The sequence below is a fragment of the Epinephelus fuscoguttatus genome, linkage group LG1 (assembly GCF_011397635.1).
Source record: "Epinephelus fuscoguttatus linkage group LG1, E.fuscoguttatus.final_Chr_v1".
Classification (NCBI taxonomy): domain Eukaryota; kingdom Metazoa; phylum Chordata; class Actinopteri; order Perciformes; family Serranidae; genus Epinephelus; species Epinephelus fuscoguttatus.
In genome coordinates this window covers 4,491,126-4,517,058 of record NC_064752.1, presented here as the reverse complement: position 1 = coordinate 4,517,058, position 25,933 = coordinate 4,491,126, and the positions used below count along the sequence as shown (strand labels likewise).

At 38.5% G+C, this 25,933-nt stretch overlaps 3 protein-coding genes across 3 annotated transcripts; all 3 read left to right on the top strand.

Annotated features, from left to right (window-relative positions):
• The first annotated feature begins 1,296 nt into the window (after positions 1 to 1,296).
• Positions 1,297 to 3,580, top strand: LOC125887830 (odorant receptor 131-2-like). The gene is made up of 3 exons (XM_049574921.1): positions 1,297 to 1,330; positions 1,538 to 1,677; positions 2,792 to 3,580. Exons 2-3 carry the CDS (start codon positions 1,549 to 1,551, stop codon positions 3,578 to 3,580), a joined length of 918 nt encoding a protein of 305 aa, XP_049430878.1. The 5' UTR covers positions 1,297 to 1,330; positions 1,538 to 1,548.
• Positions 3,581 to 7,172: 3,592 nt separating this feature from the next.
• On the top strand, positions 7,173 to 11,018 carry LOC125887825 (odorant receptor 131-2-like). The gene is made up of 2 exons (XM_049574908.1): positions 7,173 to 7,328; positions 10,203 to 11,018. Exons 1-2 carry the CDS (start codon positions 7,173 to 7,175, stop codon positions 11,016 to 11,018), a joined length of 972 nt encoding a protein of 323 aa, XP_049430865.1.
• A 4,501-nt stretch (positions 11,019 to 15,519) lies between these two features.
• On the top strand, positions 15,520 to 23,607 carry LOC125887814 (odorant receptor 131-2-like). Its single transcript, XM_049574895.1, has 2 exons — positions 15,520 to 15,675; positions 22,792 to 23,607. The coding sequence occupies exons 1-2, from the start codon at positions 15,520 to 15,522 to the stop codon at positions 23,605 to 23,607; spliced, it is 972 nt and encodes a 323-aa protein (XP_049430852.1).
• Positions 23,608 to 25,933: the final 2,326 nt, after the last annotated feature.

Here is a 25,933-nt window from a genome sequence, read left to right as displayed (position 1 = left end):
GTTAGCTCCTAGCTGCGTTGTTCATCATGTCACCTTGTTTGCTGGGAGTTCATTAGCCTATTTTGTTCTAGTTTTGTACTTTGGTGATCGTACATCATTGTTAGCTGTTGTCCAAAGGGCTCTAGTTAAGCTAACGTTAACTTCTGGAGCTTAGCTTCATTAACTTATCTGTAATGGCAGAGATAACAAAGGTTGGCAAACGTTATGCTGAATGATTCAGTGTAAATACTGTAGCACCAAACTAACGGAGAGACACTCTTGGTAAAGATGGTAAAAAGGCCGTTATCCTTTTCTCATATTCTGAGCCAAAAACCTTAACTTCAGTGGCACTTTAACTTGTTGTCTTTGATGATGACGGCAACCAGATGTGGTTCACAAGCGTACACTGTGACCTGTAAATTTTGGCTTGTAATTTAAGCTTTTCATCGACCTTCTCAACAATAAAATGATGAATATATTCCTCCAATGTGTAGTTTCGGCCCTTTTGGTTTCTTCTCAATGACATCTGATCGTTATGTCAAAAATCATCAATTGCCTCCTGTAAAATGCCGTGTACTGTGACACCTGCCATAGCGTCGGTCACTGAATGTTGATAGTTTGTCCGAGTGAGTGGAGGAGGGCGTGGCTTAGCCATAGGTCAATTGTAAACAGCAGTGCGTCGCTGCTAGCTGCATATAGGGGAAACACTGCTCTTTTTGGTATGAGTTCTTCTGGGTCATCATGTTCTTCTTCAGCAACGTGTACAGTTGCTTCGCTTTCAGGGCTCTCTTTAGTAGCTATTCTCGCCTCTAAACTTTCCTCTATGCTCTCACTCTAACCATCCCGGTATATGAAAAATTCATATCATAATGAAAATAAATACCGGTTTTCGGTACGAACCAGTATACCACCCAGCCCTAATATGATTTAGTCTAAGTTGTATGCTCATGTGTGATCCTCTGATGTTGCAATCGTTCCTATTCTGTTGCAGAGATCAAAAATAATGGAAATGACAGGATGATGACAGAGTTAAAAGTGATGGGTTGTTTCAAAACAGCAAATTGTTTTCTGCAGCAAGGAGTTTTTATTTTGTAATAGAAAAGATGTTCTTTGAGCTCATCATGTTGTAAAATCATCTAATGTTGTACACTGTGGTAAACTGTATACACATAGTAAAAGTAATAAACATACTAAATACGAGGCTTGATCTAAAATACAAACCACACATGCAAATAGTGTGGGTGTGTTTCAGGTCAGAAGCGTGCACATGAACCTGCTGTATAAATAAAACTATCCTGCAGTAGCTCTATCATATGAAGGCAGATTCTTCTCCAGATCATAATTCACAAAGGTCAGTATTGATTTGTTTGCTTCACTTAACTTCTTCCAGAAAATCAGATTGTTTTAGCATGCACAGTTGTGAGAATGTTTGTTTTTAATGCTATATGTTACATAAACATATTTAATACAACAGTGATACATGCAGTATTTTTCCATCATATATTGTTTGTTTTTTCCTTTTGAAGTTAATCTGCTGCTGACATGAATTTCACACCAGGGGAAAGCAACATGACAGGAGCTGTGAATTACAGGGACACATTTGTTATGGCTGTCTGCAAGAATGTGATCGTTGTTGTCCTCGGCATCTCAATCAACTACATCAATGCCACAATGGTCCACACATTCAACAAGCATCACGTATGTAAAATATTGTTCCAGCTTAGGGGAAAGTTAATTACTTAAACAAAAGAAAGAAATATTAGTGTATAGTGTTTTGAAGCTTTCTTTAATTTTTTTATACCTGCTACTCTTCCACACAGTTGGTTTAACGCTTATATAAAGGTGTTCTTCTTATTCTAGTTTTTTTTTTTAAAAATAGTTTTTGCATCACCAATTCATTTTCTAGCTCATGTAAGCGCTGCGCAAATATTCCGCAAATCCGTCCCACATTTCTGCATCACAGCAGTGAGAATGAACCTTAAATTTAGGTCTTCACTGTACCCTTGTCCTGTGAAATTTTTTAAGTTTATATCTTAAATAATAACTGAAACTTTACAAATAAAAATCATATATTATTACTATTATTATTATTATTATTAATAATAGTTCTTATTAATTATTATTAATAATAAAAATAAACTTTGTTTTCTTCACAGATAATTAAAATGCTGAGATATAGGCCAACTGTATACCCCTGGATTGGGAACCAGTGGTTTAAAGGAACAGTTCACCCCTAAATCACAAACAAATATTTTTCCTCTTTCCTGTGGTGTTTTTTATTCATTGAGATTGTTTTGGTGTGATGATGTTGGAGTGTCGGGAGATATCAGCCGTAGAGATGTCTGCCTTCTCTCCAATGTAAGAGCAATGCCTTTCTCCAGAAATGATTTTTGGAAAGAGACATTGCTGTATTTTCTTGGTGCTTCGAGCACCACAAGCCTTGTGCTATCTATCTACTTCCATTATACTGGAGTGAGTGCAGACATCTCTATGACACTGATATCGCTAACACTCGGCAACTCAAACCAAAACAATAGCAGATAAATAGCACTATAGGTAAGAGGAAAAATATTTGTTTTTGATTATAGAGTGAACTATCCCTTTAAGATAAATGTGAATGACACTTAAGTTGTACAAAACAAACACTGATGGTAGACAAGACGCTGAAGTCAATTAACAAAGGAGAGAAATACAAGTAATTACTGTTAAAAATATTTGTGTTGGTGTAAGAACATTCTTTTGATTAATGTGTCTGCAAAAAGAGATGTGTAATACACTAAAATCTAACCCTCGATTCTGCCCATTATTTCAGATATTCAAGATGAACCCTCGCTTTATCCTTTTCATCCACCTGGTGATCAACAACATCATCCAGCTGACAACCAGCATTAGCCTCTTCATCTTCACGTACACCTTCCACACCATCTACGTCTCCCTGTGCTGCCTCTTTATATTGCCGGCAATCTTTACCACTCAAAACACCCCTCTGAACTTAGCCTTTATGGCAGCAGAGTGCTACATTGCTGTCTGCATTCCTCTCCGCCACAGCTCCATATGTACAGTGAAAAGGACATATATTGTAATAGGAATAGTCTGGACAATGAGTTCACTGTCTGTCCTGCCAGATGTCTTCATCCTTTTGGCCACTGAACCTCCAGAGTTCTTAAATTCAAGAGTGTTCTGCGCAAGGGATACCGTGTTTAGGAGCACCTACAGTTTAAAGAAGAGGGATGCTTCCCACATATTGTTTCTGGTAGTGGTCTGGCTCACTTTGTTCTACACTTACTTCAGAATTTTGTTTGCGGCCAGAGCTGCTGATGCAGACGCCAAAAAGGCAAAAAACACAATCATCCTTCATGGCTTTCAGGTGCTGTTGTGTATGATGGTCTATGTGCAACCTATGTTAAGGCAAATGCTCATATACTTGTTCCCAGGAGGTGTAGCAGCCATTAACTTTGTTGTCTTTATCATAAACCAAATCCTCCCTCGCTTTGTTAGTCCTATTGTCTATGGGTTACGAGACAAGACTTTCAGGAAGTACATTAAAAAGTATCTGTGTACAGTGAACAGCCATCCAAAGATGCCACATCACAAAAACTAATGTTTCCCCTCGTGCTGTTGGTGAGTGAAAGTCAGACTTTTGTTGTATCCACATTGAAAAATGTATGACATAGATTAAAAAAAAAAAAAAAAAAAAAAGACCAACACTTTGCGACACTGAGCAATTATAAAAGCCTGCTAAGAACACAAGAGTTTTATCCTGTTTTAAAATGTGGTTGCATCATACAAACGAGGAGATTATTTGCAGATTATTAGATCTTGCATACAGAGCACTAACATTATAAAACTAGTATTACCACCTCACGGACGTGTGACTCCTTAAACCAGTCAGGCTGCAGTTGCAGTTCACATCCACATCTGTCAACACTCACATGGAGCCAAGACAGTTGACAGTTCTTCAAATGTGGATGTTGCTGCACTGATGCAACAAATTCTAAATTAACAAATTCAGTAACTGACAATATGTCTCCCCCTCTGTTCCCGAGATATGGTGTTGTATAATGGCTAGAAATGTGGTTTGGATGAACATTATAATGTCACAGGGAAGGTGACGTAAAATGTTATCACTTCATTGTTGAATTTTCTTAAACATTCATGGAAAATTTTGTCATAATTAGCATGGCTCACGATTTGATTCTGAAGCAGAGAGCAACGATTCCATTATTAAATCATTAGCAATGTATCTCTATGCTTCAATTTTTTTTTTTTTTTTGAATTCTATACATGATTTATTTCTCCTCACTGTGTGACTTTTAAAACGTAGTTAAGGTATTTGTAATGACACATAATTAAATTAAAAGATTAATTTACTCGCACACAGTTTGGCTCTTGTCAAAGTCCCTTTTCCCTTCAGCCTCACAGGAGCCAAAATGCTTCTTTACTCAAGTCTTTAAACTGGGGGGGCAGTCAGATTGCATCATTGGTTAGTCTACAGTTTCTCACACCAACCCACTGTGAGCTATTTATGCCAGCGTATTATCCAGTGTTTGCATACTTTAATATTTCACTGGACATAGTATGCAATTTGTGTACGTGTAAAAGTGTAAAAATATGCTTCAGGCTACACAGCCTTTGTTAATTAAAATATAAGATTTCTGAGCTAGTTAACAATTAGCCATAACAAACACAAGGTTTGAGCACATGGTGATTCAAAAGTGTACCAAGTATCTGAACACCCTGGGCCAGAGAATGTTGATCAACTTTGTGGTCATATCATTAGATCTGCGGCCGTATGTCTTGGACACTCTGGGTAAGGAGAGAAGCCTGGGAGGCTGCTGGCCAGACCTGGTTAAACCCATGTGTAATAGAGTGAATTCAAAAAGTCTGCTAGGTCTTCAACTTCCACCTGCCGAAGAATTTCTGGTGCACCCCAGGGGAGGATGGGCACATGGAATCTGAGTGGACCATGTTCAAAACTTCCACTGTGGAGACAGCTTTTTGGAGTTGCTGTTGGAAAGTTGTTAGTGCCTGCAGGCAACTTAACAACCCACTAGTGGACAGCAGAGGTGAAGGAGGCCTTCAAACTGAAGAACCAGGCATCGGGCTTGGTTGGCCCAGGGGTCTCATGAATAGACAGACAGGTTATCGGGGAGCCAGACGGGCTGCAGCCGTGACAGTCACAAAAGCAAAAGCCAGTTATGGGCGGGGATCAGGGAGGCCTTGGAGAGGGACTTCTGGCTGACTTCAAGGAAGATCTCACAAACCAAGAGACAACTCAGCATGAGCAAAGCGCTGCTCTGAGAGCCCAACAGCTCTCACTGATTCTTCTGAGGCAGCTACAGTAACACTACAACAAATTTCAACAAACATGCAATTAATGGCAACAAAGGACATGGGGAAATAACTGCAAGTCACAAACAATTGCTGCAAGATGGTTTGTTTACACATCAAAACATAGGCCTGTGTTGTTCTCATTCCATATATCAATGCTGATAAACGTTTTATTGAATAAAAATAACCATTACCATTGATCCATTGATCTGATTTATTGGTCTCAGCATGGCCTCGTGCAAAATAGCGCTTACTGCCTATACACTGGGGCAACTTTGTGGCCATGCTTCTCCAGTTCACATCTATTCATATCTATGTGCACTTTGCATCCCTCTCTTTTTGTTTTGGCAATAATATCATGTATTGTTTTTCTTAAAGATATATCATGTGTAGGAAATTTCAATACTGCCCAACTCTAATGTTCAAACAAGTTTTGTTCTTGTTTGACTGACAGGTCATCGTCCAGTCACCTTACATTATCTGACATGATGCAGGTCTCATGCATCATCCTGCTCCATATAAAGCCATCAAACAGATTTCAGTCTCATTTTATGACTGATGAAAGTGGACACTGGAATAAATTGTCCAAGGTAGGAAAGACTGTGGCGCTATCACACTGTGTTACTGCAGCATTATATTACAATGTTTGTTTGTGTTTTACAGTATTGCAATTCTTTTGAATGGTATGGACATATGCTGAAGCACAGTAATTTCTTTTCTAACTAAACTGAGCAAATCTTCAATGCAATTTAATACATGGTAAAAACAATGCGATTTAAAAACTGGAAAACAGTTCATCTGAAAAGAAAAAACATTTAATATCTATATATTTAAAAGTGATCAATCAGCATAATCTTGCATTGATATTTATTTATGTAGCATCTGTTGATCTTACTTTGAACTTGTTAGAAAATGGTGTTTCTAGAAAAGCAAATGACATTTTCCTTTTCTCTTTCACATAAATGATCTTTTGCGTGTTGGGAAAGTGTGACAGTCTCATTATGAGATAATCTACTCTGCTTATATTTCCTCTTTCAAAGTAAAGCATTTCATTATCATTGTAAAACATTTAAATATTACAGTCTCATTTCATGACTGATGAAAGTGGACACTGGAGTAAACTATCCAAGGTAGGAACGACCTTGACGCTATCACACTGTGTTACTGCATTATTATAATATGATGTGTGTTGTTGTTTTTTACAGTATGACAATCCTTTTGAACTACATGGGCATATGCTGAGCCCCAGTGATCTTTTTTCTCCTGAATTGAGCATATCTTCAAAAATGTTTAACTATATGGTAAAGAGGATGTGTATGAACAAGTGGAAAACACTTCATCTGGAAAAACAAAAAACTTTAATTCCTACATTTTTTTAAAGTGATCATATGGCATAACCTTATATTAATATTTATTTATCTGGCATTTGTTGATCTTTTTTTAACCTTTTAAAAAATGGTGTATATAGAAAAGCAAATAATATTTTCCTTTTTTCTTTCACTGAGACAGTTAGAATATTAGATAGTCTCATTCTGAAACTACTATGCCTAAATCTATATTGCCACTCTCTGTATTTAAGTAAAGCATGTTATCGGTGCTGTAAAACATTTAGGGCCCACGCAAAAATTAGCTATGTATATAGACAAATGCTTTCTCCAGAGAAAGTACAGATGAGTTCATGGTTGTATATTTACTTTATTCTCTGTACATAATTCCTTGAATTGTTACCCATGGTATTCCTGCAATCATGGGAAAACTCTCAAAATAGAAAACAAATAAATAAAATTTAAAATTGCAGTAATGCCATATTAAAAACATTTTAAATCTTTGTAACAGAGGCCGACGGGCTGCTCATCAGATCAATGAATTCCTCATCTCATGGCTATAACGTGTCGACTGGTCTGAGCTATCGAGACGCCTACAACACAGCTGTAGCCAAAAATGTGATTGTTGTGGCTCTTGGCCTCATCATCAACTATATCAATGGTACTCTGATTCACACCTTCAGAAAACACCAGGTCAGACTTCTTCATTATTTTTGTTGTTATTAATATCATAATCATTATTGCTGCCATTTGCATAATAGGTACTCAACTACATTGAATTTTTGGGGGAAAAAATAATAAAAAATAAACTTTTTCTCACATGGCTGCATGAACAAAAAATCCATAAACACAGAAAATTCTTGATGAACTGAAGTCATAGGTGTCTGTGTTTAACCGTAGCAAAACTACATCAAAACATCCCGTTACAGACTCTCAAACAACTCATGCAGTATCATCCAAGCTGCTCCAGCTGTAGCCAAAAATGTGATTGTTGTGGCTCTCGGCCTCATCATCAACTATATCAATGGTACTCTGATTCACACCTTCAGAAAACACCAGGTCAGACTTCTTCATTATTTTTGTTGTTATTAATATCATAATCATTATTGCTGCAACCTCTGTTGGACTGATTTGTATATTTTGTTATTACACTTTATTTATTGTTTATTATTTACTATACTGTAGTCATACTATAACATATTATATTATGTTATATTATATTATATTATGTTAATATGTTATGTTTTATCACATTATTTACTTTATTATATATGTTATATATTTCTTCACTAAAAGAACACTTCAATCCACAAATGACCATTTGCACAACAGGTACTCAACCAATAATACATTGAATTTTGGGAGGAAAAACAATAAAAAATAAACTTTTTCTCGCATGCCTGCATGAACAAAAAATCCATAAACACAGAAAATTCTTGATGAACTGAAGTCATAAGTGTCTGTGTTTAACCGTAGCAAAACTACATCAAAACATCCCGTTACAGACTCTCAAACAACTCATGCAGTATCATCCAAGTCTCCTTTATCGGGTCGTATGCTCAGTACTTCACAAACTGACAGCCGTTTCTGACGGTGAACTGAACTAAAGGTGAAACTTAAGTAATTTGACCTCACTGAACACAGAGCTGTTGGTTCACCACTGCCTCAGCTGGTAGTCAGTTTGTTATTGTGTGACGTTGGTGAAACTGAACCAGAGTTCTTTTAGACCTGTACTTTCTTTCTTTCTTTTTTTCAAAGGCAGTTTCGTTTCAGTTGGTTTTCTTCATGGGTTTGCTTGGTTCAGTCGTCATCGTTTAAAAATGTTTAATTCAAGTTTTTGTTCTTTTTTATTTTTATTTCAAAATTAGTTTTCTTTATTAAAGTATGGGGGTATTTCTCAGAGGTAAGATTTAAGAAGTTAAGAACAGTTACAAACACAACACTTTTTTGAAGGCAATTGACTCACAGTTATGTAGACATCCCAATCTCAGTAAACATTTGCACCCATGTGGCTTCACGCTCGTTGTATGGACAAATTTCACCAAATTGACAAAGACTAAAGCTACAGACATTTTGTCTATATCTTCATCTTTATTTTATTTTAGTGGGGTTTTTTTTAAGTACACAATATCATTTAATTAGTTTTTCAATTTTTTTTTCCAAAGTACAGATTTAATTTTTATTTCAGTTCTGTTAAATGTTTTTTTCCCCCACACCTAATTTTAAATTTTAGCAAAGTTTTAGTCAACTACAATAATGCTGATCTAAAGCAACTGTTTAAAAGGTCATTTCAGGAGTGAAGTATTTCTTTAATACAGATTAACACCAAGTGTCATTATCTATTTTACATCATTTTGTTGTATGCTGTTGACATATCACTATACCTTGCTGAAATTTTTGCTACTGACAATTGAACTCTACTGTCACTTTTTCAGTGTTGTTTTGTTTTTAATTGTATAGTTTCTATTTTTACTTCTGTCCTTTTTCTAGTTTCATACATCTCCATTTATTTTCTTAATATCTCTGTTTTTTAGCATTAATTTATTTTCTTTGGGGATCAATAAAGGCTTATCTTATTTTATTATTGTTGTATTATACTATATAATAATATTATCGTATTATTGTTCTTAGGAGAAGATAGATAGATAGATAGATAGATAGATAGATAGATAGATAGATAGAAAGAAATAGGGCTGACCCAAATGCTGTTGCCATGGTAATCAATAGGGCTGACCCCAAAAAATTCTAAGCTTCGAAGCTTCGTTTGATGGCACGGGATTCGACTATGGAAGAAAAAAAATTCTAAGCTTCTGCGCTTTTTTCCCCCATTTTCCGCCTTAAACGCAACACTAACCCCCACCAGACCGATACTGACAACGAGCGCACTCAGAGCTGGCAGACATGTACAAGAGGTCATCAGATGTGCGGTTGCACTTCAAAATATGCCCCGACAACCCCCAGAAAGCAGAGTGCCAGATTTGCCAAAAGCAATTGGCATATCACAACTCAACAACAAATTTGGGAAATCACTTGAAAAACGTAAGTAGTAATTAAAAAAGAAAAAATCTCCGACAAGGAACTAGAAAGCCCGACGCACAATAGAGACCTGCTATTATCCTGCTTGAACACAGACGACTAAATTCTTTCAACAATGTGACTCAAAATAATGATAAAATAGATTCTATTGATGTAAAATATGCATTTTCCAGTTCCACCGGTCCGCTCTGAGTTTGGTGTCAGAGACACTTCTGATGCTCTGCTTCTGCTGCAGTATGCGCCGAGAGTTTTACTTTAGTGTTCAATCAAATGTTAACACTACTTATCAACAACCATTAGTGTTTTCTCATTTGTGAATATTTTTATCTTAACTCTAGTGTTGGAAGCACTACTGAAACTGTGACAGTTTCATCACACGTGACAGGGTTACAGATACCCAAGCAAGATGTCAAAAAAGTCAAATGTCTGGAAGCTTTTATTAACTGCAATATCTCCCACTGAAGCTGAAGCTGAAGAAAGATGAGATGTTTCAACTGACTGATTCCTTTCTTTTCTTCTCTCCTCTTTCAGATATTTTATGTGAATCCCCGTTACATCCTATTTATCCACCTGGTGGTGAACGACATGATCCAGCTGACTTCAACTATCAGCTTGTTTGTCTTCAGTTACGTCTTCTACAGAATCAATACTTCTTTATGTTGCCTTATTATTACCTTATCTATCTTCACCACCCTCAACACTCCATTAAATTTGGCTGTCATGGCAGTGGAGTGCTACATTGCTATTTGTTTACCACTGCGACACGCTGAGCTCTGCACCATCAGAAGAACTTATGTTCTGATTGGTTGGATTTGGGTCATGAGTTCAGCCTCAGCCCTGCCAGATTTGTTTATTCTTCTGGCAACAGAGCCTGTACAGTTATTTTATTCCACAATGTTCTGCAAACATGAAAATCTGTTTCGACATCCTATACACTTAAAAAAGAGGGATGTTTCTTACATGATTTACCTGACTGGTGTTTGGCTCACTCTCCTCTACACCTACATCATGATCTTCTTAGCTGCTAAATCAGTTAAATCAGCTAAAGGAGACACAAAGAAGGCCAGGAATACAATCCTTCTCCATGGCTTTCAGCTACTGTTGTGTATGCTAACCTATATAGCCCCTACATTGAGAAAGGCTCTCTTTTACTGGTTTCCTAAACATCGTGTACAAATAGTCTTTGCTTCCTATATCATTGTCCAGATCCTTCCCAGGCTTCTCAGTCCTATTGTGTACGGACTACGAGACAAGACATTCAGACAGCATTTGAAAAAGTATCTGCTATGTACAGTGAGCACAAGCATTAAACCACTGACTGCAGCAAAAGTCATGTTACTCTATTAAACAACAAAGCAAGTAGACAGCCCTGCTGTAGATACATCTTTCATCAAGGCCTACCACCCACCGCTGTTAGATTAGGCCCTCCTGTTACACTAAGCACCAACAAGCATTGCAGTTTGCAAATCCACTGCTTGCTGTCTGAAAATACTTCAGATCTTTACAAACTTCACTAGATCATGTTTATATAATACAGTTTTTTATATGTAAGGTTCAAACATTTGTAATCGTCTGCTTCATTGGGTCCAGTCAGATATCTGAGAGGACTTCTCTGTATGTTTGCATGGTCTTTCATGCTTTAAGGTTCTAGAAAGTCCTCTTTACAAATACATATCATTTAGTGTGAAGGGTCTGATTATGAAGAGTTTGTTTTGTACATAGAGAAAAAAATGCTGTACAATGGCTCAACCAGACGAAATCAGTCAATGAACTATAGTTACAATAAAAGTAAATGAAGTAGCGACTGTCACAATAAAGTTTAGTAAAGTACTGTTGTAATAAGTTAAATTAAGTACTGTTATAATAAACATGAATAAAATACTGGTATAATAAAGTTACATAAAGCATTGTTATAATTCAATAAATCAAAGCAGACACAGTGGTGCTTTTATGTTGAGGCATCAGCTCATCTCAGGCCAGAAGTGTTGATGTTTTTGCTGTGAACTTAAAGCTTCTGCTCAACAGTCAGATATAAGCAGTTAGCTCAAACTTAAACTGTTGCTGTGGCGTCTTCAAACGTGAGTATTTATTCACTGTGAGCTGGAAGAACACAAACAGCTCTCCACTTTATATGATAACTGTATTTGAGGGTGGCACTGGTGCTCCATAGTCACAAAATGCCACTAAATAGTAGCAGTCTTGAGCACTGCAGATGAAATAAACATCTTGCTTGCTCACGCTATCACTCTATGTGTGTGTGTGAGAGAAAGAGAGCCACAGGAGAGAGCAAGAGAACCAAATCGCCAAGTCTCCTCTCAGTGGCTTAAAAAATGACGTGACCATTTGTACTCAATATTTGCAATATAGTAAGTAAGTCACAGATCTGTACCTTAAAATCTGTATAAAAAAGGACAGGCGAAGGGCATTAGAGACTGCACATAGAAGAATGGAAATCCTTGTGAGTACATGAGACCATAGGCGTAGGATTGGGTACCAATATTCAGCCCCTTCTGTAATGTCCCTACCAATATAAACACTCGCTGTCGGCGTCTGCTCAATATGGTACACAAAGGGTTCACAATCGTTGCTGTCTACCATACGTCCCGCCTCTACCCTCGTATTGCTCATCGATTGGCTCTACCGTTATTTTGGTAACGTGTGATTGGTCCTCCCCAGCGCCGCTCTCTCCACTGACTTTGTGGGTGCGCGTCACCGTACAGTTCACGGCGGTTCGTGAGGGAACGACACATACATGCGTGTCACTGTTAGCGCTCCACACCAGAGCGCCGAGTGTGAATGTGCGCCAGTGATCTGTGACTGTCTATGGTCCTGAAATGTCGTGTGCACAGCGTACATTTCAAATTTGCATTCTACAAACAAACACGTGCAGATTTTGTGGCTGAAAAATGAAATGCCAGCAGGCTCAGCACCAACAACAGTCTCTGATGAACTGGATGAAAAGGAAGAAAACAGATGTGAGTCGGTTGGTTCAGTAAATAAGCTAAAAAAAAATCTCATTTTCTGCCAACACCTGTTGATGTTAGGCTAACTGAATGGTGTTCCTTGGCAACTCTTTGCTAGATAATGAGATGCTAACGACCTAATACTAGCTGAGCTAAGTTTGGCAACTATTAGATCAATATTATATGCCAGAGAACATGAAATTCCACTTCACATGCTCCATCAGCAATCATAGATGTCATGTAGTGATGACACAGTTCACATTAAAATAAAAAAAGAAATCACAGGGAGTACCACCAGCTGGTCTGGGAGCTTTGCCTGGATGATGGTCGGTTCAAGCCTTTTTTTTTTTTTTCCTTTTTTTTTACCCCAGGAAGAATCCAGTTCTCCCACTGGCAGAGGAGTTTCTAGTGCATCCCAGGGGAGGATGGAGACATGAAATCTGAGTGTGCTATGGTCAAACTTCAACTGTGGAGGCAGCTTTTTGGAGTTGCTGTTGGAAAGTTGTCAGTGCCTGCAGGCAACTTAACAACCCAGCAGTGGACAGTGGTGGACAGCAGAGGTGAAGGAGGCCGGCAAGTTGAAGAACAAGGCCTCGCGCTTGGTTGGCCCAGGGGTCTCCTGAGTCAGCAAACAAGTTATTGGGGAGTCAGACGGGCTGCAGCTGTGGCTTTTGCTTTGGTGACTGAGATCACGGAGGCTTTGGAGAGGGACTTCTGGCTGACTTCAAGAAGAGCGCACATACCATGGGACAACTCAGCATGAGCAAAGCGCTGCTCTGAGAGCCCAACAGCTCTCACTGATTCTGCTGAGGCAGCTACAGTAACACTACAACATTTTTCAACAAACATGCAATTAATGGAAACAAAAGACACGGAGAAATAACAGTGACGGTAATATTTTAAAAGTAATGGATTGCTTATTTGACCTCTTTATTTATCTATTTTAAATTCCTTTTTTGTTTGTTTTCTTTGTTTTTTCGTTTTTTAAAATGCTCTTAACCGTCCTCTTTTTACGTTCTTATCTCAATTAATCTGTATTTTTTGTTGTTTTAGTTACAGGTTTTAGTTTTCTTGCATTTTATGTCTCTGTTTTAGATCATTCTTACCTAGCTATTAAAGGGAAATTTCCCTTTAACTTAATTTTATGAGTTAAATAGCTTTTTGTTTATTTGGTTCATTTTATACCTTTTATCCTATCCTACTGATTTAGTCCCTCAGTTTTTAGCTCCAGTGTTTCCTCATGGGGGCCTACCACTCTGAGAGTTGTTCCTGGTCTACCGATGGGGGTGCCGTCCCGTGGATAACTCTGACCTGGGTGGCTGCAGGGCACTGCACCTCGGTGTGGAGCCTCCTGTCTGCTGGTGATTGTTGTGGCTCTCGGGGCTCAGTGCTCGGCCATGTCTGTTTAGTGATAGCTAGTGTGTGTGTGTGTGTGTGTGTGTGTGTGTGTGTGTGTGTGTGTGTGTGTATCTTTTCTTTTGTGTTTCCTGTTTTGTTCTTTGTTGTTTTTAACATCTGTTAGGCACTTTGTGTTACTGTTGTATGAAAAGTGCCACATAAATAAAGTTGATTTGATTTGATTTGGAAACATGCCACTCCACTGCTTGTTTGGTTGCAACTGCAAAATCTCACCACAGTGAGTTTCTGACTTTTATAATATAGGCCTGTGTTATTCCATATATCAATGTTGATAAACGTGTTATTGAATAAAAATAACCATTACCATTGATCCATTGATCTGATTTATTGGTCTCAGCATGGCCTCGTGCAAAATAGCATTTATTGCCTATACACTGGGGCAACTTTGTGGCCATTTAAGAGCATGACAACAGCTGCTTCTCCAGTCCACATCTGTTTGTATGTGCACTTTGCATCTCCGATGATATTGTTATTATCATATACAATATCATCTCCGATGATATTGTATATGATTTTTCTTAAAGATATATCATGAGTAGAAAATTTCAATATTGCCCAACTCTAATGTTCAAACAAGTTTTGTTCTTGTTTTGACAGGTCATCGTCCAGTCACCTTACATTCTCTGACATGATGCAGGTCTCATGCATCATCCTGCTCCATATAAAGCTATCAAACAGATTTCAGTCTCATTTCATGACTGATGAAAGTGGACACTGGAGTAAACTATCCAAGGTAGGAACGACCTTGACGCTATCACACTGTGTTACTGCATTATTATAATATGATATGTGTTGTTGTTTTTTACAGTATGACAATCCTTTTGAACTACATGGGCATATGCTGAGCCCCAATGACCATTTTTCTCCTAAATTGAGCATATTTTCAAAATTGCTTAACTATATGGTAAAGAGGATGTGTATGAACAAGTGGAAAACACTTCATCTGAAAAAACAAACAAACTGTAATTCCTACATTTTTTTAAAGTGATCATATGGCATAACCTTATATTAATATTTATTTATCTGGCATTTGTTGATCTTTTTTTAACCTTTTAAAAAATGGTGTATATAGAAAAGCAAATAATATTTTCCTTTTTTCTTTCACTGAGACAGTTAGAACATTAGATAGTCTCATTCTGAAACTACTATGCCTAAATCTATATTGCCACTCTCTGTTTTTAAGTAAAGCATGTTATCGGTGCTGTAAAACATTTAGGGCCCACGCAAAAATTAGCTATGTATATAGACGAATGCTTTCTCCAGAGAAAGTACAGATGTGTTCATGGTTGTATATTTACTTTATTCTCTGTACATAATTCCTTGAATTGTTACCCATGGTATTCCTGCAATCATGGGAAAACTCTCAAAATAGAAAACAAATAAATAAAATTTAAAATTGCAGTAATGCCATATTAAAAACATTTTAAATCTTTGTAACAGAGGCCGACGGGCTGCTCATCAGATCAATGAATTCCTCATCTCATGGCTATAACGTGTCGACTGGTCTGAGCTATCGAGACGCCTACAGCACAGCTGTAGCCAAAAATGTGATTGTTGTGGCTCTCGGCCTCATCATCAACTATATCAATGGTACTCTGATTCACACCTTCAGAAAACACCAGGTCAGACTTCTTCATTATTTTTGTTGTTATTAATATCATAATCATTATTGCTGCAACCTCTGTTGGACTGATTTGTATATTTTGTTATTACACTTTATTTACTGTTTATTATTTACTATACTGTAGTCATACTATAACATATTATATTATGTTATATTATATTATATTATATTATATTATATTAATATGTTATGTTTTATCACATTATTTACTTTATTATATATATTATATATTTCTTCACTAAAAGAACACTTCAATCCACAAATGACCATTTGCACAACAGGTACTCAACCAATAATACATTGAATTTTGGGAGGAAAAACAATAAAAAATAAACTTTTTCTCGCATGCCTGCATGAACAAAAAATCCATAAACACAGAAAATTCTTGATGAACTGAAGTCATAGGTGTCTGTGTTTAACCGTAGTAAAACTACATCAAAACATCCCGTTACAGACTCTCAAACAACTCATGTAGTATCATCCAAGTCTCCTTTATCAGGTTGTATGCTTAGTACTTCACAAACTGACAGCCGTTTCTGACGGTGAACTGAACTAAAGGTGAAACTTATCTATGCGCTCTTCAAAGGCAGACTCCACTGAAAAGGGAAAGTAATTTGACCTCACTGAACACAGAGCTGTTGGTTCACCACTGCCTCAGTTGGTAGTCAGTTTGTTATTGTGTGACGTTGGTGAAACTGAACCAGAGTTCTTTTAGACCTGTACTTTCTTTCTTTCTTTTTTTTTAAAGGCAGTTTCGTTTCAGTTGGTTTTCTTCATGGGTTTGCTTGGTTCAGTCGTCATTGTTTAAAAGTGTTTAGCTCAGGTTTTTGTTCTTTTTTATTTTTATTTCAATATTAGTTTTCTTTATTAAAGTATGGGGGTATTTCTCAGAGGTAAGATTTAAGAAGTTAAGAACAGTTACAAACACAACACTTTTTGAAGGCAATTGACTCACAGTTATGTAGACATCCCAATCTCAGTAAACATTTGCACCCATGTGGCTTCACGCTCGTTGTGTGGACAAATTTCACTAAATTGACGAAGACTAAAGCTACAGACATTTGATCTATATCTTCATCTTTATTTTATTTTACTGAGGTTTTTTAAGTACACAATATTGTTTAATTCGTTTTTCATTTTTTTCCAAAGTACAGATTTAATTTTTATTTCAGTTCTGTAAAATATTTTTTGCCCCATACATAATTTTAAATTTTAGCAAAGTTTTAGTCAACTACAATAACGCTGATCTAAATCAACTGCTTAAAAGGTCATTTCAGGAGTGAAGTATTTCTTTAATACAGATTAATACAGATTGTCATTATCTATTTTACATCATTTTGTTGTATGCTGTTGACATATCACTATACCTTGCTGAAATTTTTGCTACTGACCATTGAACTCTACTGTCACTTTTTCAGTGTTGTTTTGTTTTTAATTGTATAGTTTTTATTTTTTACTTCTGTCCTTTATCTAGTTTCATACATCTCTAATTATTTTCTTAATATCTCTGTTTTTTAGCATTTATTTATTTTCTTTGGGGATCAATAAAGGCCCATCTTATTTTATTATCAAGATAAGTATTATTCAGTTATCAGTTGTTCCTAGGAGAGGATAGATAGATAGATAAATAAAAATAGGGCTGACCCAAATGCTTCCAAGCTGTGATTGTTGCCATAGTAATCAACATTCAAATTGTGTTTTTGAATGCAGCCTTTTAAATCCCAAACAGCCCAAAAATTAAGAAATTGTAATCAAATATTATTTATTACGCATCAACATTAATTATCATCAGTTATTCTCAGACAGGGACATTTAAATTTAGTAATAGTTTTAGGAGTCCAACTCACTCTCATCTACGTCAGTTAGCAGCAGTCCAGCACTACTGAAACTGTGACAGTTTCACCACACGTGACAGGGTTACAGATACCCTCGCAAGATGTCTAAAAATAATAATGATAATAATAATAATAATAAACTTAATTATAGAGCACCTTTCATGCACGAATGCAGCCCAAAGTGCTTGAACAAAGCAATATCAGAAACAACGAAAACAACAGTTAAAACAGCACATCAATTTAAACAACATCAACAAAACGAAACAATAACAGTGATAAAAATCAAATCAAACCAACCCGTATTAAAAGCCAAATTAAAAAGATAGGTTTTCAATTTATTTTTAAAAATAGCTAAGGAGTCTGCCATTCTCAGATCTAAAGGGAGAGTGTTCCATAGTTTTGGGCCATAAAAACAAAAAGCAGCTTCACCGGTTCTCTTGTGGGACACCTTGGGAACAACTAAAAGACAGGCAGTGGAGGATCTGAGAGTTCTTGTTGGGGCATAAGAAGAAAGGCAATCACTGATATAAGACGGTGCTAAATTATTTAAGGCCTTATAAGTGAGTAACAAAACTTTAAAATCAATCCTAAAAGAAACAGGCAACCAGTGCAATGATGCAAGCTGAGGACTAATGTGATCTCTTTTTTTTGTATTTGTTAAAATCCTGGCTGCAGCGTTCTGAATAACTTGTAGTTTCTTCAGTGACTTTCTAGGGAGACCAGTAAAAAGGGAACTGCAGTCGTCCAAACGGCTAGTGATTAAAAAAAAAAAAAAAGCATGTACAAGTATTTCAGCATCATCCTGAGTTAAAAAAGGTCTAATTTTGGCAATGTTTCTAAGGTGAAAAAATGATGTTTTTGCAAATCTGTTAAAATGGCGAATAAAATTAAGATCAGAGTCTAAAATCACTCCTAGGCTTGTAACATGTGATTTAATCTGCTGGGACAGACTGCCAAACTTTGACTGAAGTTTCTGCCTTTCTTCTAGTGGACCAACAAGTAAAATCTCTGTTTTCTGTTCGTTTAGCTTTAAAAAATGTTTGTTCATCCAGATGTTAATATCTGTAAGACAGGAAAAAAAGACTGTTTAACACACTAGGGTCTCCTGATGAAACAGAGATATATAATTGCATATCATCTGCATAACAATGATAATGTACATTATGAAGACTAATTATTTTACCTAGAGGGAGCATATATAAAGAAAAGAGGATTGGACCAAGGATGCTCCCCTGAGGTACACCATACTCAACATCAAATGTCTGTGATACAGAATCACCTAGGCTAACAAAGAATTTCCTATCAGACAAGTAAGAATGAAACCAGTCAAGCACAGCACCAGAAAGACCCATCCATTTCTAAAGTCAACAAATTAATATGGAATGATCAACGGTATCAAACGCAGCACTCAAGTCAAGTAAAAAGAGGACAGCAACGTTATTCGAGTCAGCTACGATTCTGAGGTCATTAACTACTTTTAATAAGGCAGGTTCTGTACTGTGGTTAGTGCGATAGCCAGATTGATATTTATCCAATAAATTATTAGTGTTAAGATGATAAAATAGTTAATTAAAAACAATTTTCTCTAACAGTTGACCGATAAAAGGGAGATTTGAAATCGGCCTGTAATTGGCTAAGTCACTAGTGTCGAGATCAGGTTTCTTGAGCAAAGGTTTCACCATGGCTGTTTTAAAAGCAGCAGGGAAAATACCAGACTGTAGAGAAGTGTTGACGATTCTGGTAGTGTCATTAGAAAGGCACAAGAGACTGGATTTAAAAAGTTTAGTTGGAATAGGGTCTAGTGAGCATGTGGATGACTTCATTTTGGTTATAGTGGCACTAATTTCACTATCTGTGACTAAATTAAAAGATGTCATAGATGGAGGCTCGCTAGCGGGTAGATCGCAGATGGTTGTTGAATCTGTGACTAAAATACTGGACCTAATAGGGTATCAATTTTTCCTTTAAAAAATAGTGCAAATTCTTGACATTTACTTTCTGAGTTTTGATCATTTAAGCAAGGCATCGGTGTTGGATTTAAAAGAGGAGGACTTTAGAGTTGTGTTTATTTTCAATAGTGATTTTTGAGAAATGGGCCTGTTTTGCTTGTCTAACAGCATTATTGTAAATGCCAATATGGTATTTAAGAATGTCAAAGTGAACATTTAGTTTACTTTTCCTCCATTGTCTCTCAGCTCTGCGACAGTTTCTTTTAAACTGGCAAATAGCATCAGTTTTCCATGGTAGCTTATGGGTTATTTGTCTTTTTTTAATTCTTGGAGGAACAGCAATGTCTAAAGAGGATCTTAATTTTTTGTTAAAATCAAATACTAGATCATCAACAGCACAGGCATTGGATGGAGGAAAAGTATTCATGCTATCAAAAAATCTTGTCCTGGCCTTGTTATCAAGTCGTCTTTTCACAACAGTCTCATTGAACTGAGTGATATCAGAAATATCTATTTCAATACCTTTTGTGAGGACCAAGTCTAGTGTATTTCCATGATTGTGGGTAGCCCCCTTGACATGTTGCACAAGACCAAAGCTAGCCAGAAGATCTAAAAATTCTGTGGCATATAAATCAGCGGTATTATTAATATGACAGTTAAAATCCCCAAGTAAAATAATCCTGTCATAACTGGTGAGAGCAATAGACATGAAATCAGAAAACTCAGATAAGAAGTTGGAGTTGTATTTAGGAGGTCGATAAATAGTTATAGTTAGTATAGACTGCTGAGTCTTAATAACCAAGGCTTAGTATTCAAAACTTGAAAATTCACCAAAGTTACTTCTTGAGCAGGTGAAATTGTTAGAGAAGATACTGGCCACCCCTCCTCCTCTTTTATCTTGACGACTGGAGTATAGAAAGCCATAATTTGGGGGAGATGATTCCATTAATATGGCAGAAGCAGTTGAAGAGAGCCAACATTCAGTTAAGAATAAAAAACTGAGACTATGTTGGGAAATAAAATCGTTAATATAAAAGCTCTTACGAGAGAAGAATCTGATATTCAGAAGTGCTAACTTTATTAGTTCAGGTTTTGGTTTTGGGCAGACAGGGACTGATTGAGTTTTAATTTTCACTAGGTAGTGAGGGTCAGATCTCCTGCGCATTTGGCAGGATCTAAAAGACTTGTAAGAAAGTGGCCGTGCATACAAGAGACCAATTTGTCTTGATGTGCTGAGGGGGATAGAATTAGGGGTGGAGTTGGTTGAAATAAATAACAAATTGGCATTAGGGGCCCATGGGGGGGCAGTGGTGAGTGAAAGAGGAGTTTGAGCTGCCACAGGGAGCAGGGAGGAAGAAGTCTGGAAGGGGGTGTGCGATGTAAACAACAGTCAGTCACGTGCAGCGCGTGTGGCAGTTTGTACAGCATGCTGTACAGCATGATGCAAATTAGCGGCTAGCATCCTACTGCCCAGTTGGTTTGGGTGTACTCCGTCCGGCTTGTAGAATGAATAACGATTCCAGAATAGGTTAAAATTGTCAATATAGGCGAAGTCAAAGTCTCTGCAGGTGGAATACAGCCACGTATGGAGGCTGTGGACTCGGGTGAACCGCTCATCTCCACAAGCCAATGTTGGAATCGGGCCAGATATGAACACCGATTTACCTGTGGTGTGCAGGATGCTGAAGAGGTCTCTAAAATCGTCTTTCGTCAGCTCGGACTGTTTACGAGCAGTGTCATTACATCCTACATGGACAATAATTTTAGTGACTGTGGAGGGCAGGGAGCGCAAAAGCTCTGGGAGTTCATTTAAGATGACAGACACAGTAGATCCAGGGAGGCAGTGAGTGACTGTTTTGAGGAAGCGAACTTGCCTGATGATGGAGTCCCCCACAATTAAGGTGGTTGGTGGGAAGAGGGGGCGAGGAGGTGCTGGTTGGGCCTCGCTTCGATCAGATGAGGGCCGGTTGCTCTCTGGATGATACGGCTTGGAAGCAGCAAGGCGAGGGGGAGACCCCAGCGAGTGCCATCGCACCGCATTCCTGAGCAGCTTGCGCCGTGCCGCCAAGCCAGCAGAACGGGATGCACTCCACCCAGGCCCCAAGTGCTCTGAGGCCGCAGGGACGGAGACAGAGACGGCCGCTGGAACCCCAGTGGCGAAAACACTGCCAGCCCCAGCTGCCGAGATGTAAACACTAGCCGGGGTGGCTCGCCTGCGAACGGACCCCGGCTCCAACTTTGCAGTCAGCGGCGGAGAATCATCCATACTCAGGAGGTCATACCTGTTGGACAGCTGGAGTTCACAGATGGGTTGCGGGCTGGTCTTACATGCCTTCTTGCCAGATGCCACGGACCAGGGCTCATGTCGTGGGGTGGAACTATGTGCTCTGCACCTCGGGTTCGGTGTAAAATCCAGTGTAGCAGCAGACACAAGCTTAGGCTTTGCACCCAGGAAGAGCCAGTGGTCATCACTTTGGAGATGTGACGGCGGGGCCGAAGCAGTCAGCCCGGTTGAAGCAGGAGTACCCCCGAGGCCGGAGGCAAGCTGAGAGACGGAGGCAGGAGCGACGCTCACCAGGGCCAGCAGAGCAGCATCCGTAGCTGGGATGGTGGAGTCCAGCGCAGCTATGTTGACAGGCGTACCTGCGCCCAGTGTGATTACAGAATCCAGGAGTTTTTCTTCATTCCGGATCCAGTAAAGGTCAGAGATACGGCGTTCCAGTTCAGCAATGGCCTGAGATTTTTGGAGACAGCCATCGCACCCGTGTGGGGGGGTAAGTAGAACCGCAGTGGATGCAGCCATGGATGTAGCTCTGAGCTGAGCGGAGTGAGCTAATTAGCTTAGCCACCGATTACAAGCAGTCCGGCAAACAGTTCATTTAAAACTACTAAAATCCACGTCTGATGACTAAAATCCTTTCTCCGGTTAAAAGATGTCATTAAAAACGACCAAAACCCAGAGAGTGTGTCACTAGAATCATGCTAAAAACTAGATAAAATGCCAATTTTAGACAGGTTAGCATTGTCACCTCACAGCAAGAGGTGGCAACAGATGCCTTTCTGTTTTATGAACTCAATGATACACAACAGCAGCAGCAGCAGCAGCAGTGTATTAGCCTACTTCTCCCTTTACTGTTCTCGCCCCGTCTCGCTTGCTCCCTTTTCCGTCATCAGCACTCATTATTCCCTCTCATGCATGCACCTTCTTTGACAAAAGTCAAATGTCTGGAAGCTTTTATTAACTGCAATATTTCCCACTGAAGCTGAAGCTGAAGAAAGATGAGATGTTTCAACTGACTGATTCCTTTCTTTTCTTTTCTCCTCTTTCAGATATTTTATGTGAATCCCCGTTACATCCTATTTATCCATCTGGTGGTGAACGACATGATCCAGCTGACTTCAACTATCAGCTTGTTTGTCTTCAGTTACGTCTTCTACAGAATCAATGCTTCTTTATGTTGCCTTATTATTACCTTATCTATCTTCACCACCCTCAACACTCCATTAAATTTGGCTGTCATGGCAGTGGAGTGCTACGTTGCTATTTGTTTACCACTGCGACACGCTGAGCTCTGCACCATCAAAAGAACTTATGTTCTGATTGGTTGGATTTGGGTCATGAGTTCAGCGTCAGCCCTGCCAGATTTGTTTATTCTTCTGGCAACAGAGCCTGTACAGTTATTTTATTCCACAATGTTCTGCAAAAAGGAAATCCTGTTTCGACATCCTATACACTTAAAAAAGAGGGATGTTTCTTACATGATTTACCTGACTGGTGTTTGGCTCACTCTCCTCTACACCTACATCATGATCTTCTTAGCTGCTAAAACAGCTAAATCAGCTAAAGGAGACACAAAGAAGGCCAGGAATACAATCCTTCTCCATGGCTTTCAGCTACTGTTGTGCATGCTAACCTATATAGCCCCTGCATTGAAAAAGGCTCTGCTGAACTGGTTTCCTAAACATCGTGTACAAATACTCTTTGCTTCCTATATCATTGTCCAGATCCTTCCCAGGTTTCTCAGTCCTATTGTGTACGGACTACGAGACAAGACATTCAGACAGCATTTGAAAAAGTATCTGCTATGTACAGTGAGCACAAGCATTAAACCACTGACTGCAGCAAAAGTCATGTTACTCTATTAAACAACAAAGCAAGTAGACAGCCCTGCTGTAGATACATCTTTCATCAAGGCCTACCACCCACCACTGTTAGATTAGGTCCTCCTGTTACACTAAGCACCAACAAGCATTGCAGTTTGCAAATCCACTGCTTGCTGTCTGAAAATAGTTCAGATCTTTACAAACTTCACTAGATCATGTTTATATGATACAGTTTTTTATATTTAAGGTTCAAACATTTGTAATCGTCTGCTTGATTGGGTCCAGTCAGATATCTGAGAGGACTTCTCTGTATGTTTGCATGGTCTTTCATGCTTTAAAGGCGCTGTATGCAAGAATGTGGCCAAAACGGTTACTGCACTCAAATTCAAAATACTGCCGCGAGTCGTGTCCGCCCGCCCTCCCCTACAGATGCAAGGTTGCTGGACAGCGGTACGCTGGAGACTCATTTGTTTGCCCACGGGTGGCTGCCGTGCCTCTGTCCCCAGCGCCACTCTCTCCACTGACTTTGTGGGTGCGCGTCACCGTACAGTTCACGGTGGTTCGTGAGGGAACAACACATACATGCGCGTCACTGTTAGCGCTCCACACCAGAGCGCCGAGTGTGAATGTGCGGCAGTGATCTGTGACTGTCTATGGTCCTGAAATGTCGCGTGCACAGCGTACATTTCAAATTCGCATTCTACAAACAAACACGTGCAGATTTTGCGGCTGAAAAATGAAATGCCAGCAGGCCCAGCACCAACAACAGTCTTTGATGAACTGGATGAAAAGGAAGAAAACAGATGTGAGTCAGTTGGTTCAGTAAATAAGCTAAACAAACACCTGTTGATGTTAGGCTAACTGAATGGTGTTCCTTGGCAACTCATTGCTAGATAATGAGATGCTAACGAGCTAATACTAGCTGAGCTAAGTTTGGCAACTATTAGATCATTATATGCCAGAGAACATGAAATTCCACTTCACATCTCCATCAGCAATCATAGATGTCATGTAGTGATGAGACAGTTCAAATTAATGTTTGTAGTAAGAAGACATGATAGAAACAGTCTGAATAAATAAAGTGTTAACACTATAAATAATAGCTCCTTAAGTGACAGTCTTCAGCATCCATGGTGTGTGAAGGAGAGACTTAGGAGAATAGAGATCCACTGCTCCCAGTAAAAACACCCAGTAAGAACACTGAGTCATATTCATGTAATAGATATTGGGTGTAAGTGCAACATTTTGCACACAGTTGTATTAAAATGATTTTGGAGCATTTACATTTTTGTTGATTTATTTTATTTATGTTTAACATGACGAAGCTGACTAACTTGTGTTGACATTATGGCTGTTCTTTAGCCTGTATACATTCAGATGTTTAATGAATTACACAATTGTAAAACATACAGTATGTTTTCCTCAGGCTACAACAATCAATTTATGACTGTTGTATCTCAAATTGTCCCACTGTTCACATGTCTTGCATCAATATATTTTTGGTCAGATGACAAGTAGTAGAGAGACTGGAGGAGATGGAGGAGGAGAGGCAGGAAGAGAGACAGAAGGAAATGGAAGAGAGACAGGAGGAGATAGAGGAGAGACAGGAGCCTCACAGGTGAGATTGAAACATGAAGGATATATGTTGACAGTGAGATTCAGCATTGTGACTAGGGGTAAGTAAAAATACTGATTCTTGATGACTTTAAGTGAAGTGAATTTAAAAAAATTCAGTAAATTCAAAACTTGAATTTAATGAACTGGATCCTGAAGTTGTTTTCTGCCTTTTTGATCGATATAAACGACTCAGTAAGACTGACAGCTGATTGAATATATCCGCCATCAACAAGTGCGGAGGCTCGGGAGACATCATGGCTCATTTTAAGGAGCCTTTGCAGGTATGTCAAATTTTGCCTGAAAAAAGGACTGCCTCCTTCCGACGTCTCTGACCGAAGCGACCATGACAATATGCTATCAAGTGGGTAGCACTGGGCCTGAAAAAGATTCTATTAAAACTTGATAATCATAGACATTATAATTTACCCTGGGAAGCACATATGGACAGATGTGGTGAAGTTATCAGTGTATATTCATGTAACTCAATCAATCAATCAATTTTATTTATAAAGCCCAATATCACAAATCACAATTTGCCTCACAGGGCTTTACAGCAAACGACATCCCACTGTCCTTTGGACCCTCACAGCGGATAAGGAAAAAGTCCCCGCCAAAAAAACCTGTAGAAAAAAAAACGGTAGAAACCTCAGGAAGAGCAACTGAGGAGGGATCCCTCTTCCAGGACGGACAGACGTGCAATAGATGTCGTACAGAACAGATCAACATGATAAATTAACAGTAAACTGTATGA

What these genes read in the sequence shown, in the direction of transcription:
- LOC125887830 (XM_049574921.1), top strand. Translation starts at nt 1,549, where the DNA reads ATGACAGGAGCTGTGAATTACAGGGACACATTTGTTATGGCTGTCTGC. An exon ending in ACACATTCAACAAGCATCAC is followed by an intron (nt 1,678 to 2,791) that starts GTATGTAAAATA and finishes CCATTATTTCAG; the next exon opens with ATATTCAAGATGAACCCTCG.
- LOC125887825 (XM_049574908.1), top strand. Translation starts at nt 7,173, where the DNA reads ATGAATTCCTCATCTCATGGCTATAACGTGTCGACTGGTCTGAGCTAT. An exon ending in ACACCTTCAGAAAACACCAG is followed by an intron (nt 7,329 to 10,202) that starts GTCAGACTTCTT and finishes CTCCTCTTTCAG; the next exon opens with ATATTTTATGTGAATCCCCG.
- LOC125887814 (XM_049574895.1), top strand. Translation starts at nt 15,520, where the DNA reads ATGAATTCCTCATCTCATGGCTATAACGTGTCGACTGGTCTGAGCTAT. An exon ending in ACACCTTCAGAAAACACCAG is followed by an intron (nt 15,676 to 22,791) that starts GTCAGACTTCTT and finishes CTCCTCTTTCAG; the next exon opens with ATATTTTATGTGAATCCCCG.